The 20,277-nt window shown below is 45.9% G+C and overlaps 1 protein-coding gene across 5 annotated transcripts in view; it reads left to right on the top strand.

Annotated features, from left to right (window-relative positions):
* Mcc (MCC, WNT signaling pathway regulator) overlaps window positions 1–20,277 on the top strand; it is a 279,416-nt gene that overhangs the window by 225,331 nt on the left and 33,808 nt on the right. For all 5 annotated transcript variants that reach the window (XM_026783515.1, XM_026783513.1, XM_026783516.1 and 2 more), the window contains exons 7-11: window positions 10,938–11,084; window positions 12,111–12,200; window positions 13,333–13,481; window positions 17,757–17,897; window positions 19,649–19,752. In XM_026783515.1, the coding sequence (XP_026639316.1) occupies window positions 10,938–11,084; window positions 12,111–12,200; window positions 13,333–13,481; window positions 17,757–17,897; window positions 19,649–19,752 (631 nt within the window). The remainder of the gene's footprint in view (window positions 1–10,937; window positions 11,085–12,110; window positions 12,201–13,332; window positions 13,482–17,756; window positions 17,898–19,648; window positions 19,753–20,277) is intronic.

Here is a 20,277-nt window from a genome sequence, read left to right as displayed (position 1 = left end):
CTTATTGAGAGTCATTGCAGTGTTATAGGTGGTGGGCATAGAAGAACAACCATGGGCATAGAAGTGCACACAGAGAGACATGTGCTGGTAAGGTACAGATTCTCCATACTGTTTGCTCTTTTGACTTAAATTGCTTCAGTCAGCTGCCATGCAGCCAAAATGATCAATTCTTTCCCCAGTCTGTTTGGCAGAATAAGACTTCTGGAATCACAGTGTCAGTGAATCCATGTGCAGTTGAGTCAAATAATCTTGAAATAAACAGACCTCAGCAGTCCCTTTTGGAAGTCTTATATTCTTTAGAAAGCCGCGCAAATCCATGGCATAAGGTCATGGTAACAATTTCTCCCTTCCCCTGCCTTCTACCTAGGTTCCCTGTGTGTCCTGAAGTGAGTTCCACCTCCCTCTCCACGGGGTCCCCCTTGTGTGTGGCCTCTCTGGTCAGCTCCATAGGTGATGTTAGCTAATAGCCCCACAAGCAGCCTCATTTCTGGATGCACTTTCCCCTGATTTCTTCCTCAAACTGCTTTCTCGTGTCCCCTCTCCACCCTGTTCTCCATTCTGTTTCTCCCTCCCGTACAGACTGGCAGTTAGTGACTATTCTGTTAATAGTGACACACACAGCTGTCAGCTTCCACAGGTCTCAACAAATCTCCTCTTCTGGCACCCTAAGATGGTACTGAGAGAAAACAAAATGGTCTTAGGAGAAGACTCTTTGTGGGTGTCACTCTGGGTGACGTGAGCCTGGTGGGACATTGCTGATGAAGCACACTTCCTCCCTGTTGTGGGAAGCTGTATGTGGGACCTCAGGCAGAGAGGGCTCAGAGCTCTGATTCGGTCACCTCTTTGGGAGTGGTCCCAAGGAAGGCTTTGCTCACGTGTGCTGAGGAGACACTGAGGTAATACCTCTGTGTTTGACCCTCCATCCCTGCCCTTGCTGTACCTGTGCAGTTGCCCAGGGCTAGCTCTTAACTATAAAGGAAAGAACTGTCAGAGGATTAGAAATCTGGGAAGAAATCGACCAGAGCACACTTCCCTTTTCTCCTAAGTAGTCAGATCTGGGTACTTTCCTGGGCTAAAGAACAAAGGAGATCACACCTGCCAGACCCCAGAGCTATGGAAGCAGCTTATGTTTTCCTTTCTTAGTTTGTGGTCTGTTTTAACCACCTCCAATTTCTATCAAAGATAACACAGCACTTGCTTAAATTATCATGTAAGTTCACTTCCTAAGAATAAATCTGTATTTTTGACACTTGGATTCTCATTTCTCATTTGAAGGCTCCATGAAGAGTCTTCTAAAATCTCCATTTAGAAAATGGTTCGCTGCCAAATTGAACACCCTGGACTCAGAGAAGGCAGCCTTGCACATGGGGATAGACTGCCCCAAATGTTATGTAGGACTCTTCTGACCTACTGGGTCTTGTCCTTCTGTAACTTAGGAATTGTCTCTCCCACACCAGTTTCAATATAGCAAAACCATGCATTGCAACCTAAGCATTGCAACCTAATTGCCTGAGGTTGTAGCAACCTGTGAGCACGGCCACATGGAACCTCAAAGCAAGCTCTCCTGTTGATGGCTAATGATGTTCCTTATCCGACTTGGGACCCTGGTGTCACTCTTAATTCTTGCATGCCTTCACCCACGCCCCACACTCGTAGTTGATGGAAGTCACTGATGCATTTGTCTTACCCACACAGCTGCCTGTGTTATCCTCTTTCCAGCATCACACTTTCCGGGCCTCCTGTCTGAGGAGCTGTTTCTGGGTACACCCATGGGATATTTGTGAAGCCTGTGGCAACTTCAACATTGATTCCCTAATCTCCAACATCTCGATTTCTGTCTGTGCTCTGGTCTTTATAAGATTAACTTTCTTGCATGTTTTTGTTTTAATTTGTTCCTGGACCCTGAGTTAAATCAACAGATTGTATTTCTTGACTAGAGTTGTCCTGGCTGGTCTCTGTGAGCTTCTCTTTCAGTTGATTTCTTCCTCTGATAGCCTCATCTCTGTTTCTCCATTCAGTTGGTCTGTGCATTATTTTATTTCACACAAGTGTGTCTTTTCTTGCTGCCCCCACCACGCTCCCCTGTTTCCTCCTTGCACAGACTGAGATCTGTTCATATGGCTTTGCATACCTCTGCTCTGATGTGTCTGTGAGCTTTTAGGTTCTATGTGACCAGCTATGACCCTGACTGCATGGCCACCAAATCCCCCAGGCTTTCTGCTTCCCAAAAACACACTCTAGAGGCCCAGTGCCTTGGACAGATCAGTGCTTTGGGGATTTCTCTGGAGTCTACATGCTGAGTCCTTAGGTAGATAAGTTCTCTCTTTGATCGGGTCTGCCGGCGGTCTTCTTGACTGCTTTGCCAGTCTCTCTGCTCTGCAGAATCACAGAGGATGTCTGTCTGTCCCACATCACTGCTCATCCTTGCCCCTCCCTCTTGCTCTCTTCCCCACTGTCTCCTGCTTTAATTGTCTAAGTCTGTGTCTTAGGAAACTCTGTTAGCGAAGATCTGCAAGCAGTCAATATATCATCTTGAGAGTGCCCTTATTTTTGCCCAAAACTTTAAAAAGTTTTTTTAAATCATTCAATTTACTTTGTAACTAACACATAAAAATGTTAATAAATTATACCCATGGCTGGGATTCTATGTAATATTTTGAAACATGTAACATTGGGTAATGTTTAAATCTGCTTAAATCTTATTTGTTCCCTCAAGAGATTATGATTTCTTGATGGTAGAAGTACTCAAAATTCTTTCTTCTAGCTCTTTGAAGTGCACAGTAGTGGCCATACACCGTAAGAGCATGCCAGAACCTCTGACTCCTCACTATACCTTAGTATTCTTTTTATTAATCCAAACCCACCCCTACTGGGTCCCACTCCTACCGGGTCCCATTCCAGCCTCTGGTGAGCACCGTTCTACATGCAGCTTTATTTTTATTTGTCTATTTTTTACTCATGTGTATGTGTGTGCATGCAAGTATGTGTGAATATGTGTGAGCACATGTGTGTATAGTGTGGAGGCCTGAAGTGGATGTCAGCAAACATCTTTGGTTACCCTTACTCAATCAAACCCAGAACTTGCCTGTATGACTGTCTATCTATCTTGCTTGTCAGCTTCCTCTGGGATCCTCTTTCTGCACCTTACAAAGCTGGAATTCCAGGCAGGCCACTGTTCTACTCTGAATCTAGTGGGTTATGGGCACCCAAACCCCTGTCCTCTTGCTTGAGTGATAAGTACTTTAGCTGCTGAACCATCTGCAGCCCTACTTTTAAAAATATGTTTTTATTTTTTGCCAATTTTTTGGCGCATTAAACTTTGCAAAATGTATTATGGTAATGTGGTGCTTCAATGCGTACACATTGAGTAACGTGAAGTCAGGTTAGACATGTCTGCTCAGGGATTTTTAGCAATTTTTTAATGAAAAATGAAAAATCCTTCCTCAAGCTTTTTGAAATGTAGGGAGCATAATCATTACCTGTGTGGTGGCTTGAATGAGAACAACCCCCATAGGCTCCTACCTTTGAATACTTGGCTCTCAGTGGATGGAACTATTTGGGAAGGATTAGGAGGCGTGGCCTTGTTGAAAGAGGCATGTCACTGGGGCTGGGCTTTGAGGCTGTGAAGAAGCTCTCGCCATTCTCAGTCTCTCTTTCTCTGAGATGTGAGATCTCAGCTGCTATGACTTTGATCTACTATCGTGGACTCTCTCTGTCTGAAACTGTAAGCCCCAAATTAAACTCTTGCTTTTTTATAAGTTGTATTGGCCATAGTGTCTTACCACATAAATAGAAAAGTGGCTCAGGCAGTCACCTTCCGTGCAGTACACACCAGAACTTCTTTTCCCTAGCAACTGATCAAATGATCTTCATCACCCAACCCCACTAACCTCCAGGCTTTCCAACCTCGAGCAGAATGACAATGTTTATTCTACTCTCAACTTCTAAGAGGTCAACTTTTTTTTAACAACCGAGTGTTACTCAGTGTCAATACTTAGATTATTCCCTATGGATGATATAACAATTTACCATCAACACTGTACATTAAAAATAAAGATTTAGTTAGGCACAGTAGCCCATGTCATTGATCCCAGTAACTGAGTTGGAGAGGCAGGCTGAACTCTGTGAGTTTGAAGCTAGCCTGGTCATGTTAGTTCCAGGCTAGGCAGAAATAAACAACGAGACTGGGTCGCAACAAAACACCCTACACCTCAAATTTATTAACATCCAGCTCTGGTGGTCAGAAATCTAAAATGTGTTACTTTCACTAACATTCAAATGTCAACAGGAGTGTGGACTTCTGAAAGCCTGAGGGAAGAGTGAACCCCCTAACTATCAGCAGAGGGAAGAGTAAACCCCCTAACTATACAGCAGAGGAAAGAGTGAACCCCCTAACTATACAGCAGCCATGGGCATCTGCCCTCTGTAGCCTTGCCCCTCCCTCCAGCTTCCAGACAAGCCACACAGCGTCTTCAGGACTACCTGACAGTCTGTTTCCTTTCGCCCATGGCCCAGATGACCCAGGACCTCCTTCCTCTCTCAACTTCTGTTTGTTTTATACAGGGAATGAGGATGTAGACCACAGACTGCCAAGTGTTAGGTTTTATGGTGCATTAGATTTCTAGTAGCTGCATTTGGATGGATTTTCTCAAGACTGTCAGTAACGCTAAGCGCTGCAGTAGTGAATGAAACAGACCAATACTCTTGGCCTCAGAGTCCATCTTAAGGGACAATCTTTTAAAATTTGACATCAGCCTTGATGTGGTAGTCCACATGTGTCATCCCGGGGCTCATGAGGCAGAGTTTCAGACTTGAGACCAGTAGGGGCAACATACTGAGACTTGAGTGTGAGAAAAGAGAAAAAGAATCTCAACACTTGGTCCTTTTGGGGGTATTACTTTTTACTGTACATAAAAATTCCTCCTTTTATTTTATCTTTTTTTTTGGACTTATCTATTGTAATACAGTCTGGTGTTCGTCTTTTTATCCGAGGCAGATTCTTCTGGGTTAGCTAGTTCCTCTCTCCTTCCCTCCTCCCTACAACTGTCACTCCACATCTGGAGCTTCCTGGTCATAAGCGCCAGTCTTCTGATGTCTAGTGACACTAGATTGGGTGAGTTACAAGTTTGGTGTCCTAAGAGGGAGGAGGAGGCTTGGCAATACACACCAGTATTAGATGATAATGTGTTTGAGGTCCTGCAGTGTACAGGATAGATGGTATAGATTTGCAACCCATGTATTGGAACCCACATGTGCCCTGTCTTTGGAGGTTTTGATACACTAATTTAGAGGTAGGGCCTCACTATAGAGAGCAAGGTCAGCTTGAACACAATCTCTCCAGCCTTTGTAATGCTGGGGTTACTGACATGTGCCACCACACCTAGCCTGGTGCTTTGATTTCTTATAGATTCCTTTTTATAGCTCCAGAGGAGTCTTTGGGATTGTAGAGCAGCGTGCTGTGTTCACTTTCCACAGACAGGTGTGGTAGGAAACCTTCAGGCTTTGCTGGACAGAGAACTGTTTGGCTCAAGAACCTACCTACTCCTTGCCCTCCCGACTGTCCTCCTTCCTGTCCTCTTGTGTCCAGCACCTAGAGAGTTTGCTGTTTCCCTTGACTTTGGCAATGAGTCCCTCTCTCATGGTACCTTTTCCATGCAGCATTTCCATGCGTTGTTAATAGAAGTGTCTGTTGGTTTTAGCCAAGGCCATCTCATGCTGTTGTCCAGTGCACTGTTACTAGAACAGCAGCCTTTGGACAGCTGGTTTCAGCCCTGCTTCTCATAGTTGTCCCTGGGGGAGTCTGTCAACATGAATCTAATCCCTGCTGCCCATCTTGTGGAAATAGTGGCCATCTCCCTTCAGATGCACCACACAGTGTTCTGCTTCTTCTTTCAGTGGCTTCATCTTCCTTCCTATGAATGCCCCACCCTTTCCTATTATTTTGCTAAGATGTCCAGAGTTTGAAGAAAGCATCTCCCCATTCTTGACTTGAATTGAGCCCCTAAGTGCTATGGTGTAAGCTTGCTCACCCTGCCTCTTTCCTTAACTTCATTATCCTAGGTCACACCCCTTCCTCACATCAGGCATCTGGTAATTCACTCCACTATACCTAGCAGAGAAAATGCACCAGGAGATGAGAGTTCTGCAGGTCCCACCACACCTCCCTCTTCTTTCTGCAAAGTCTCCCTTCCTTCTGCCTGCCATGCCCCCTTCTCCTGTCCCCAGCTGAGCAGGCCCTGCACTGCCTATCCTCTACTGACCCTTTGACCACGTCCTCTAGAGATGACCCTTGTCTCCATGTCCACTCCTCTTTAGACCTTAGCCAGCCACGAATTCCTTATTGTATGCCTTTATCTCTGATCGGCTTCCTTCAGTTTGATTTCTTTATTTATCTCCTTATTTATTTACATAGCCCTTGCTGATCTCCCTGGGAGTGGGGTTGGGAAGGAACTGTGTGTGTAGTGTGTGTGTCCACTGCACTGAAAAATGCCATGATCTATGATGCTACCCAGCTTCAAGAGTGGACAGCTGTTTAATTTCCTTGAATATTTATGCAGCTGTTTTGACCAATACAATACCAACTAGCCAATACAACTATTCAAGTTTGAATTTAAATACATTCCAATCACGCACAATATAAAATTCATCTCCTTGAGTAAGCTAGGCACACTGCAAGTAACTGCAGAGTCACCCTATGCTTCTGGTGCCACCGTGGTAGACATGGCTGCTGCGGAACACTACGGTCTCTCCAGGAAATTCTGTCAGAAGATAATCTTCCCTTCATACTCCACCAGGGTATCCACATGTGAAGGGATGAAATTCCCATGGGTCTGGGTGTGCGCTGGAGCACATCTTACTGTCTTAGTCCTTCTTCATTGTTGGGAACCTCATTGCTTCTCATCCACATCATCAATAGCATTCTTCCCTTCTTCCTCCCCCTTACTCTGGTCCTTTCTCTTCTGTTACTCCAGTCAACATAAAACAAGCCCCAAACCCTTAAATAAGAACCAGAGTCCACTGCCTTTTCACCCGACACTATGAAGGATGGATGCAACCTCCTTCTGCAGGCGATGCTCTCTGCAGACACCTCTTCATAGTGGAGTTCCCATCAGGTTTTGATAGGTTTCTGAGCCCTTAAGAGACCTTACCTTATCACTAACCGAGTTCCAATCTTTAGAGCAGATCAAGTTCCCTAAATCTGCATGGGTATTAGCTATGTACTGAGGATTGAGAAAATAGCCTCTCAGGGTCAGGGGCTGGGCCTGAGGGACCCAGTTCAGAAAGGTTGTCAGGGTGATAAATGATTTTCCTAGATGTGCCAGTTTTCTATCAGATACACTTTGATTCTTGGCTGTCCCAATTTAAAAAAAAATGCACCCTGTTATATAGAGAAAAGCATATTTCCTTTAATAAAAACATTTTAATAGAAGGTGGGTTTATCAGGTAATTATTAAAAATATAGTGTCTTGAAAAATGATTGATTCATTTTTATTTTAGGTGTATATGTATTTTGCCGGCACGTATATCTGTGTGAGAGTGTCAGATCCATTGGAGGTGGAGTTACCAGCAGTTTAAGCTGCCAAGTGGGTGCTGGGAATTGAACCCAGGTCTCCAGGAAGAGAACAGCCAGTGCTCTTAACCTCTGAGTCATATCTCCAGCCCCGAAAAAAGTTATTCTTAATATTTCCAGGGTTCCAAAGTTCCAAATCAAGATATGGGCAGCAGGGCTGTGCCCACTCTAGAGATTGGAAAGGAGCTACATAAGTTGCCTCCTTCAACTCCTGATGCTCAGAGCTCTTGATTAGCAGCCTTCTCTGTGTTCCTGTTGCTCCATGTGGCCTTCATGGGTCCCATGACTCTGGCTCTGCCCCAGCCCCCTGCCCCGCATTGGTTCTCTTTTAAGATGCAGGTCATTGGGTGGAGCCCACTCTAAGCTAAGTCCAGGTTGATCTCAGGGAGCCATAGAGTCATCCAGTCTGTTCTGAGATAAAGCCACATGCACAGGTATGATGTAGAATTTGGACATCAGTTTTGTGGGATCCCTGATCCAACCATTTCCCAAGGGAGGAGTGAATAGGAGATGTCTGACAGCTGGCTACCTCTCTCCTCTTCCCAGTCCTTGCCTCAGCTAACTTGATTTATTGGGTAGCCTTCAGTTCTGGGTATTGGGTCATTTAATTTCATCCCAAATGTGTAAGAGAAGGCCACATATTCCCACCAACTGCCCTTCTTTCTGTACAGCTGACTAGACTCCCGTCAGCAGGGTTTTTTTGTACAGCTGATGAATGCTGCCATTAAGATATATGGCATAGTCCCAAAGGAAGGTGTTTGTCATCCCTTAGTTTCCACAGGGCCCCTAGCTTTCAAGATAAAAAGGTATAGATTTAGAAATTATTTAAAGGCATGAATATATATGGGAAATGACTAGAAGCGGTTGTCTGAGAACAATCTGAAGGGGCGTACGAACCTTTTCTGTTTTAACTTGCAGTGCTACGTAGCTTTTCCACTTTCAACACTCAGTACCTTTGTGATTAGAAAAGCAAAGATTTCTAAAACCCAGGTCATTTTTTATTTGTTTTAACATATTTGCTAGCAAACCATGGTGGCTCATGCCTGAATCCTTGCACTGGAGAAAGTGAGGCAGGGCAATTGCTGTAAGATCCAAGGCCGGTTTGGGTGAAAAGAATAAGATCCTGACTCAAAGAACTGAACCAAGCAAACAAACAAGCCACGATGAGTGAACTGATTGGTGCTCTAGGAGCAGGCCATTGATGATTTTCTGCTCAGTGTAGACTGGATGTAGGTTTTAGAGTGACATTAACTCTGTTAATTATTCAGGACCTTACAGACTCCACTAGAGAAGCTGCCTGGGCACATGGTGCGAGCATGGGTGCTCCTGCTCTGCCGAGTGGCCTGAAGAGCCTCAACACAAACACTCTTTGGTTTGTTAGGGACCATTGGAAAGAATCTCCCATCAGGAATTGTGTTTGACTCTGGCAGGCATGTGTCTTTTCGGTCTGTACCCTGTTTTGATGTGGCCCAGTCTGCAACATTTTGAGGTGGCCCAGTCTGTACCCTGTTTTGGCCCCTCTGTCTGCTGTATTGTAAGGACACTGCACATTTCCAGCAAGTCTGAGCTCCTGGAAGCCACAACAAAGCATTAGGCTCTCTTTGATCGGCTTCACTATTGAATACAATTTGCTCCAAGGGAATTTCCTTATTTTGGCTTATAATATGTTGATGAATTATTGAAATTTCAATTACTTTTGGCTCCCAAGATAGCAGAGTAGATATAGCCCAGACATTCAATATGAAAGCTTTCTCTGAGAAGCTCTTAGAGAGGGGGGCTGGGTTTCTACTCTCTCTCCTTGCCTGGAAGGGCTGTGGCCGGCAACAAGCACTGGGGTTTGGCTCTGCTCTGTCTGTGAGACTATAATGCTTTGTAGCCTTGGGTCAGCCACTCAAGGTATGCTTCCCTGACATTCAGCATTCACATTTGTGGGGAGCTCATTGGATGTACAGATTCCTGGCTTCATGTAGCACTGATAAATCTGAACCACTGGGATGGGGCTCTGCCACCTAGGTGTCTGACTAGCCCTGTAAGGGGGATTTGGTGTACCATAAAGGTTGGAAAACCCTATTCTAAGTGCCCAAATGTGTGACTTCTTGGTGACTGAGTTTGATGCTTCATTTGTAAGAACTCTTGGGTGCTGCAGTCAACCCGAAGTGTAATAAACCAGGCTTGGTAGTGCTTCCCTGTAATTCTAGTGCTTGAGGGGAAAAGACAGGCGGATCAGAAGTTCAAGATCCTCTTGGCTGCATAAGCAAATTTGATAATAGTCCTTGTACTCTGATGATAAAGGTGTGCCCATAGTTATCAGAAAGGTAGCAATTTTCCCGTTTACTGGGGTGTTTCTCACCTCAGTGGTCACAGAGCAGCAACCACAGATGAGTGAGAGGTAGATATCCATTGTGGTATTGGTGTGCCATATTTTGTGTATATTTTTTATTTTATGTGTATGGCTGCTTTGCATGTGTGGCTGTGTATCACATGTGTGAGTGGTGCCACTGTAGGCTAGAACCAGGGTATCTGGTTCCCAGGGACTGTATAGTTACAAGCCTCCATGTGGGTGCTTCAAATTGACCCCTGGTCTTCTGGAAGAGCAACCAGTGCTCTTCTCCACCGAGATTTTATGCTTCGGCTACTTAGATGTTCCTTCCCACTGTACCAGGGATGCTCCTAGCCTTGGCTATCTGGTGGAAAGCTGCTGGTAGCTTCACTGCCACTCCATCCTGGCCTCATCATTCTCCCCAAGCCCCTGTCTCTAATAACAGTTTGTCCAGTACTGCATATCTTGCAGACACGGTGCATGTAATTCTATTCCCCGACCCCACACTACCCCAGCCATGCCTCTGCTAAGCCTACCCCTGACATGCTCTCCTGTGGGGCCTAGTGGAGCCCAGCTCTCCTATCACAAACATACCCCTCTATACTCTCTGGAGTAACTTTAGGTGGAAGCACAGTCTTTCCAAGTTCCGCTGCCTCAGAGCACTTGAGGGTAATTTCCAGCGTTTGTGTGTATGTGTTAAGACTCTTATTCTCTATTGATATGTGAGCTCTGAGTTTCCTAAAACTGGAAATCACGTCCTCATTTGCACCGCCCACCGCAGCGTCAGGAACTTCTCTGCTATGCTATCTGAGCAAATGCTCCTTAATGGTGCGCCTCCTCCTGGACTGGAGCATCCTTCACTTAGTTTGCATATTCTTCCTGCCTGTGAGTAACAGATGACTGGCCAGCTCTACTTAGTGATACAGTGGCTTCAGTGGACTTGACCAGCTGAGCATCACAGTTGGAAACTTTGCCCTTGACTATCCAGCTCTTTTGCCCTTTAACCTGGGAAACCACCAACTCGGTCTAAAGGGGCTCTGGTTTCAGGTCCGAGAGCTCCAAACTCGACTGCAGAGTGTCCAGGCCACTGGACCTTCTAGCCCTGGTCGCCTCACTTCAGCCAATCGCCCGATCAACCCCAGCACCGGAGAGCTCAGCACCAGCAGTAGCAGCAATGACATCCCCATCGCCAAGGTGAGCTCCTGGGCATGAGTCTGGTGGGTTGGAAGACTTCTCATCGGGAAATCCCAGCTGTGGCTGAGCCCACCGTTTTGCAGGCAGATCAGTGTACATACCCTAGGGGCTTCTCCTGGGACTGAGTGTCAGGGCGAGATAACCCACTAATAGGTTTAAGTCTCTCTGAGCAGCAACCTGTATAGCAACTCTCATTAATCAGCCTGCTGGAAAATGTCAGAGCTGACATGCCTTTGTGGAGAGTTTTGTCCAGTGCGACCCCGCAGTAAATGGGTACTTGCTTTCAAGGAGCTAAGGTTCAGCCCTTAGGGGACCCTGGGTGATAAAGCAGTAATTTCCCCCCTCAGAAGACTGATAGCCATGCCAGAAAAAGAAATACACTACAGAGCTAAGTATGAAATTGCATGCCTATAATTTCAGCCAGGAGGCAGAGGCAGGAGGATCACTGAGTTCTAGGCTGTCCAGGGATACATAGTGAGACACTGTCACAAAAAAAGAAAAGAGAAAAGAAATACATTTCTTTAAACACTTGTTCTCCATCAAAGCACACAATGCTTTTGTACAGTCTTCTAAAAAGAACCTGTCACATGGTATAAATGGCAGATGTCTTCCTGCCTGACAGCCATGATAGTCTCCATAGTGAAGCAGTTTCTCATCCTTTGAGTTTAGTAAGTTAGGTGAAGCCAGTGTTTCTCAACCACAAGTGATTTTTGCCCCCTAAGGAACACTTTGAATGATTACAACTTGAGTGCTCCTGGCATTTTGTGGCTGGAGTCTAGAGATGCTGCACAGTAGCCTACAGTGGGCAGAACAGTCTCCCGTCCCCAGGTTGTCCAGCCCCAAATGTGCTGAGGTTGAGAAGAAACCCCATTTTAAGTTTATGGTTGCAAGGTTGAACCAATGAATTGTTTTGAAGTGTTTTGCTGAAGTACTGTAGTTGACATGGTAACAGTTGTGTAAGCATGGACTGAACTTAAGTGGGGGGGGGGGTGATGTGGACTTTCCGATATTTTTATTTTTTTTAAGATTGCCGAGAGAGTGAAGCTATCAAAGACAAGATCTGAATCGTCGTCATCTGATCGGCCAGTCCTGGGGTCAGAAATCAGTAGCATTGGGGTAAGTGTTGGCAAGGGGTAAGGAAAGAAAGAACCCAATACAGCCACGTAGACCATGGCTCCTAGAGGACAGCAATACTGTTTTTCACTTCCAGCTTATCAGTTAATTATATAATAAATCAGGGCACAGTGAAATGTGGTAAGTCTCTAAGTGGTGAATTGCTACTTCAGTTTTAAGGGAGATAATCTCTTCCTATTCCCCACCCGCCAACTCCCACACATGTGAAATCTTCCAAAAAAGAGGTAACGTGCATTTAGTTGCTGATGATGCCAGTGAACGTCTTGAAGTATCTGCTTCTTATCACCTGGCCCCACAGAGACTCCGGGAGTTGTAAGACTCCCAAAGAACTGTGTCTCTGCACATACTTCTGGAAGGGAACACACTGTCTAGGGAGGGCAGAAGCTGTCTTTGAAGTGTGGCCCAAAGCTCGCAGAGAACGGACAGGACCTGCCTGCCCAGTATGCAAGTCTTGATGGGTAGAGCCTGTATCCTCCAGGGAGTAAGACGGATGGCTGGGGCACTGACAAGGGAAGAGTTCCAGCTCTCTGGAAGTATAAGGAGTATAGTTTCTGATATGGTGAAGCTGGGAGGGCTAGCTGTTTGATCCTAGGCCAAGAGAAGATAACAGAAAACAAAACAAAACAAAAAACCCAAACACTCATTTTTATTTCCTAACTTTAAGTTTTACATGGATCAAAAATCACATGCAATCAGATTCTGTGTCAAAACCAAACTGTGAGGATAAAGGGAAGAGCCTCTCTTTCGGCCCATAGTCACCAGAGACTGTGGTGTGTCGGGAGTCTAGGGTAAGAGAAGGAAGCCCAGACTGTATCTAACTTGCAGGATTGCCAGGACTCTAAGAGGACTGATCTTCCCTTGCTTGTTGGTTCCCAGCATCACTTCCTGAGGCGGTGCAGCTCTGAGCCCATTGTGTTTCCTATAATCCGTTCACACTAGTTTTTTAATGTTCAAATTATACCAGCCGAGACCCACGAGACTCAGAAGAGTAACTGTCTCCTAGTGCCAAATTCTTCAAGACTCTTGCCTTTACGTTGTTGTATGTGTAAGTTGTGCCTGGGGACCAGTGTTTCTGACCTGGCATCTCTGTAGGCAGCTATGTTCATTTGCACAGGTTTCCAGCAGCGTGGCAGAACACCTGGCCCACTCTCTTCAGGACTGCTCCAATATCCAGGAAATTTTCCAAACACTCTACTCACACGGATCTGCCATCTCCGAAAGCAAGATTCGAGAGTTTGAGGTGGAAACAGAGCGGCTGAATAGGTGAGAGCAATCTGATGTATTTCACTGGGGGTGGGGTGGGAGCTGTCGTCATCCCCCCCAACCCCGCTGCCACTTTGTTTATAAAAGTTCATCCAAATTGTCTTGTGAACTGTGACCTGCAGTGAGATGGCAAGGCTGGTGGGACTGAGATGGAGGAGTGCTCGTGGCAGTCAGGGTCAACTTCACAATTCCCGGGCCTCATGCTTAGGAAGGTTTCACAGATATATGCTGCCTGACTCTGCTGTTACTATTCTTAATCTTTAATAATTTAGGAACAAGAGGCGCCACCTTCTCATTTCACTCTGAACCTTGTGAAGTGCTTAGTGAGTCCTGGGAGCAATCCATAGGGAATGTTCAGTAGGTCATAGATGGCTGCCGAGTGTAGGGGCCTGTGCTGCAGAGAGTCTCAGCGGGAAGTCCTGGAATGTTGAGTCAGGGTCTGGGGCTGCTTGTGTTTGCCAGAAGGAGCAAAGGCAGTGTGCTGGAACCATTTTTGGCATTGGCCCCACATGTTCGTCTAATTCTTTGCTTTCTCTGAGCAATTCTCTTCTGGTTTTCTTTATGCTCAAGCATACATAGGATGTCCCAACATCCTATCATAACTGGATTTGGAGTTTACCATATAATAGCTTCATAGATTCTTCCCGATTCTCTTGCTATAGACAGTTGTAGTGTGCATTCCTGTCTCTTGGCAAAGACAAACTTAAGTGTCATCTCAGAAATGAGGCAGCTACTTCAAAGGCTAAGAAGTACCATAGCCAAACCCGTGAGCCTCCCTGGCTCAGACTCTATGCCATGATAGAGGAATGGCTTGTTGAACAGTCTCCAAGAGTGATGTGGCTGCCTTGACTTAGCAGTCTTTAGTGAGCACAGGAAGAGCTCGGAAGGCGCATGAGCTAATCAAGAGGGAATGTGGAAATTAATTCCCATCAACCATTGCTGAATTCCATTCGTCTTGTGTGTGGCAGAATAGAATAACTCAAACTAGCTTGTTATTTCTCCCTGATATGAAGCTGTTTTAGTTCTGGAGAACAAAGGAAATATGGTGATGTAGGTCATTTTAAAGATTATTTTATTGAATTAATGTACACGTGTTTGTGTCTGTGTGCATATGAGCACGTGAAGACAAGGGACCCGTGGAGGTCAGAGGCATCAGATCTTTCTGTGGAGCAAGTTACAGGTGCTAGGAGTCAGTCAAACTTGGATCCTCTGTTAGATCAGTGCTCTTAACCGCTGAACATCTCTTTAGCCCCATCAATTTTATATCTTGAAATTAAAAGATGTCCATATTAAATCCAAAGTCTTTTACAATGGCAATCCTGATGGTCATCTAGAAACAAGGCAGAAGCACTTTCCTACACTGCCCTGGAAATGCTTAGACCTGAAGGAGATTTGCCCTTTGTGACTGAACGAAGCCATATGCCTTCGGGGTGATGCCCACAAGCCTTCAGCCTTCACAAGCCTTCAGCCTTGGCTGAAGATCTCTTCTCTGGGATTTCAAAGGTCTGCTTTGTTGCTGAACTTGGGGGAGGCATCTTTCTTCTCAGAGAAACTCCCAGGAGAGAACAAAGAATTGGTACTATTTAGTCCTTGAAGCTCAGGTTAGGTGTTCAGCAGCACAATGGGTGCTCACAGAAAACCTCTTTTTTAAAAAAAAATATTTATTTATTTACTTATTATGTATACAATATTCTGTTTGTGTATATGCCTGCAGGCCAGAAGAGGGCACCAGACCTCATTACAGATGGTTGTGAGCCACCATGTGGTTGCTGGGAATTGAACTCAGGACCTTTGGAAGAGCAGGCAATGCTCTTAACCACTGAGCCATCTCTCCAGCCCCCACAGAAAACCTCTTAATGTTCAACTTGTGAGGATAAGGCTAGTCTCTTGCAAATGAAGAAAATGAAGGCTTTGAATTTGAAAGTGAAGCGGTGAAATTCAGAGCAGTTACTTAACAAAAGCAGCATTCCAAACCCTGCCCTTTGCCCTCGCCCTGTTGTCCTGGAATCTGGAGCTTCCTAGAAATACTGTCCTAATGACTGTTATTTGATTGTCTCAACATTAAAGGCTTAATACTATTTTTTTTTTAAAAAAATGCTAGCCTTTGATTCAGATTTCCTTGAAGTAGGGGAATATACTTACTCAAACCTGTGCTTACACATGTCACACATCCGTGTTAAGCACCTCCTATGTACTAGAGTATTTGTGACATGAAAAGCAAATCAAATCAGAGAAGGCCCCTAACGTCATGAGGCTTATATTCTGTTAGGAAATAGAGATGCAACACAGCAGAAGACCCCCCCCCCCGAAAAGACGTCTCCAGGACCCCGAAAGAATAAAGAATTATTTCTTTGTTACTCTTGTCACTTTGGGTGCTGGAGGTTAAAGCCAGGATCTTGTACAAGTTTTCCAACCATTTCCATTTTACCACTGAGCTATGTCCCTTACCTGAGGTTGGTCCTTGACATGTGGTCTGGTAAGGTGTCTTTAAAGATGTCTTGAGGTTTTAAGGACAAAAGAGCAACGATGCCAGGCTGGAAGAGTCATAACCTCCGGGCTGGACAAAGGGGATGTAAAGGAGGAACCCTACAAAGAGTGGGATTGACATAGACCAGGGGTTTGCAGGAAACAAGGGGGCACCAGACAGCGCCTGGCACATATGCAGATTCAGATTCCATAGCAGATTTTGCTCTTTAGCCTAAATATAGTTGGAAAGCGTTCTTTTTAACAGGAAGATCACAATGTGTTGTGCCTTGTGGAGCTTAGAGGTAAAGGATGGCAAGAGTAGGAACAGAGAGAGATGGCTAGGATGGGCCAGGAGGCACAGAACACAATGGGTTCAGAATATGAGAAGCCTCAGCCCCACATCAGGTCTGGTTGGAAGGAAGAGGCTCAGGGATGCTTTCGTACTAGCTCGTGATAGTAGATGAATAGCTGTGGTGAATTCCAATATGGGGAAGGTGAAGGGAGAAGGTCAAAGAAAAATAAGCAACCCCTTCAGTGTTAAACTGGAGGCAGTGTGACCCTCCCCCCAAATGAAAATGCCAGGAAGCAACTGATGTGTGGGACTGGCACTCAGAGGGAGGTGTGTGCTAGAAAAGATGGGACGCCATGGAAACAGAAATGCCTCTTGGAGTCACAGATTTGGCTAGAACCACCCCTAAGCGGAGTGTTGGCAGAAGATGGGATCCCCAAGCCTCAGCCCCAAGGAAACACCAACCCTCACAGCCGTTACATTCAGATACCAGCAGGGTGTTCTGACCTGAGCAAGGGAGGCATTTCAGGCAGGGACGGTTTCCTCTCAGTCACACGGAGGTCAGCATTGGAGTAAACGGCTTCTAATTAGCAGGGACCACGACACTTTCTAAATTGTAAACGAGAGAGTGGGGACCACTGAAAGAGGCCAAACGAAGAAGAGTGGAAGGGCGTGTGTTTTGTTTTGTGTTAGTTAATACTTGCGAAAATGCCCAGCAAGGCCATGTCACCTTTGCGTGTGTGTACTGTGTGTGTTGTGTATATGAGTTAGTTCGTGCACATGTGTGTCTGTGGAGGAAGAGATAAACACCCAAGCATCTTTCTCAATCACTCTTCCACCTTCTCTTCATGAGGCAGCGTCTCTTACGTGAATCTGGAGCGAGCTCGCCAATTCGGTTAGGCTGTCTGGTGAGCAAACTCCATAGAGCCCCCTGTCTTCACCTCCCCAGGGCTGGGGTTACAGACCACACCACTTTGCCTGGCTTTTAAGTGGGTGCTGGGGTGTGAACTCAGCTCTTCATGCTTTCACCACAAGCGTTTCACTTGACTGAGCTGTGTCTCCAGCCTCCCACATCACCCGTGTGTTTTATATCCATATATATGCCTCTGTGTGTGTTTGTCTGTGTTATGTATATGCGTTCATGTGTGTACTCACCTGTGCATGTGTGTAGAAGCCAGAGGATGTTCGGTGTCTTCCTTTATTCTTCACCTGACTTTCTGAGATGGGGGCCTCTCAGCAAGCCCCAAGTTCACCAGTTGGCTAGGCTGGCAAACCAGCAGTCTCTGGGAAGCGGCTTGACTCTGCTCCCCTCATCCCGCCATCACTAGACTTACTGACGCGCACTGCCATGCCTGTGCAGGGTCTACACAGGCCCTCATGCTCGCATGGCAAGCACTGTATCTGCTGAGCCTCCCCTGCCATGTCTTCCTCACATGACTGTCTGGCCTCCTCGCCAGCGGAACAAGGAACATGTCCCATCACAGGCCTGCTGCGTGAAACCAATGTCTTTCTCATCGTAGCCGCATCGAGCACCTCAAATCCCAAAATGATCTCCTCACCATAACCCTGGAGGAATGCAAAAGCAACGCCGAGAGGATGAGCATGCTGGTGGGAAAATACGAATCCAACGCCACAGCGCTGAGGCTGGCCCTGCAGTACAGGTAGGAAAGCCTGAGCGCGGAACACATCCTGGGTGGTCTTTGGTTTGTTCTTTAAACATGTATCTGTTTATTGACTTATTTCTTGATTTACTGTGTGCATGCATGCGTGAGTAACGTACATGCCACAGCGCATGTGTAAAAGTCAGAAGAGAGCATGTGAATCTGTCCTCTCTTTCCACCATGTGGGTTCCAGGTTTTGAACCCGGGTCACCAGGCTTGGCCAAAGTGCTTTCATATGCCACGCCATCTTACTATTCTTGCAGCTACTTGGTCTTATACACATCTGTAGCAAACTTGAGCATAAAAAGTACAAGACAAGTTTTTATAGCCATAAGTAGAGGCTTGGACCTGCAAATAGTAACAAATTAAACAGATGGTGCCCCAGCTGAATGGAGATAAAGCAATATTTCCCTTGTTCAGCTTGGAGAAACTCCTCAAGAAGCTTTGTTATGACCAGCCTCTTGTCTTGACCACATGAATGTCAGGTCTGTCTGCCTCCTGTCTAGACATAGGTCTGTGTGTATTGCAGCACAGTGGAAAGGGACCACTGTGTGTGTGTGTGTGTGTGTGTGTGTGTGTGTGTGTGTGTGTGTGTGATAGTATCTCTGCCTCAGACTGATGATTGTGCCCTGTCATGCCCAGCAAAGAGGCTGTTCACGTATACTCAGTGGATGATGGGCATGGAGAAGGATGACTTTTCCTTCTCTTGAACATCTAAGCTCAGACTCTATATGCAACCTAACAGCATTTCATGACGCTTTTGTAGAAGTCTGTATCTGTACTTTTTGGGGTGATAGATAGCCATTTTCTGTTTGTGCTCAGTACCGTGGTAACTGGCAACCACATGATGACCGCACATGTAAAATATAGCCACTGAAAGGTTGTTAGGATCTTTCCCTTTGATTTAACTTAAAATAGCTACATATAATTGTTGTCTGAGGCTGCTCATTTATTTCCCAGCCACCTAGACCTGAAATAACCACACATAAACTGTATTAATTAAAACACGGATTGGCCAATCACATAAGCATATTTCTAGCTAGCACTCACAACTTAAATTAACCCATTTCTATTGTTTTATATTTTACCATTAGGCTGACCTATTGACCTCCTTTCAAGCCGACTCGGTCTGTTCAGAGGCCTCAGTTACCCCCTGGCTGCAGGCTGCAGGCTACAAGTCTTAGTTCCACTCCGCCTGACGCTCTCCATTGGGAGACCCAATATAGGGCCCCCACTGTCCATCAGAGAAAAATACCCAAGAAAGGGAAGTGGGACAATTTGATCACCATGGAAGTCATAGTGTTTTGAGAGTCTAGGGCTGGGTACGGCATACCATCATTTCCATAAGTTACAGAGACCAACCCTGCTGGAGTCCAGGGGCCAGAAGGAGAATATGCATTCTGGGATGCAGGCTCAAGAGAGGCTACTGTGGAGACGAAGTCCCATAGGTGTGTCATGTGTTTCTTTCGAGTGGTCATCTAAAGGACAACCGGTTTGACCCTGCCTTTTATTGCTTTTTATGATTTTTCTAGAACATAGGGGTTTTTTTTTTCCTGTTTTTATTTTTATTTTTTCTTAAAGGGATTGACATAACAGCAAGCGACTAGTATATCCAGGGAGCACTTCTATGTAGAATAGTCCTCACTTTGTGGTTGGGGAGGCTGAAGCAGGCACCCGGCTGCAATGGCGCAGCGATGGAGATGGTCACCATTCCTTGCCAGGGCTGATGCCATGCTGTGCTTCTATTGCAGTGAACAGTGCATAGAAGCCTATGAACTCCTACTGGCACTGGCTGAGAGCGAGCAGAGCCTCATCCTGGGGCAATTCCGGGCAGCTGGCGTGGGCTCGTCCCCCGGTAAGTGTCCTCCGAGTTCCCTCTGTGCTATTTCCCATCTTGTCTGCTTGGCTGCTGGCATTGTCTCCAGGAACACGAAATCTGCTCGTCAAGTGTGTTTTCCATTTTCCCTCTTGACTGAGTGGGTAAATTGTTTACGTTGAATGAAGCAAGAACTGGAGTGGAAACAGGATCACAGACAAGTTAAAACAAACAAGCTTTCTTAGGAAATGGATTCTCCTGGGCTGACGGTAGGAGCAGAGGGAGTGGGGATCACAGTGCTGTTAAAAGGACCCACACATGCTGTAAGGAGAATGGGCATGTAGGCTTCTTCACGATGTCACTAAAGCTCAGCCAGTGACAGCGCAGGGCCTGCCCTGGTGTGAGGGGAGCATACAGTACAATGCTGGAGAGGAAGGAAGCTTGCCGTACCCTTAGTGTGCCCTGGGCACAAGCTCACCTATGCTTTGTAGGAGTGGCCTTCTGGGAGACATAATGACAAGACAATAAACTCAAATGAGCCAGTGTTCCCCAAATCTTCCAAGG

This window comes from Microtus ochrogaster, chromosome 18, assembly GCF_000317375.1.
Source record: "Microtus ochrogaster isolate Prairie Vole_2 chromosome 18, MicOch1.0, whole genome shotgun sequence".
NCBI lineage: Eukaryota > Metazoa > Chordata > Mammalia > Rodentia > Cricetidae > Microtus > Microtus ochrogaster.
This window is presented reverse-complemented; position numbering and strand designations above follow the sequence as displayed.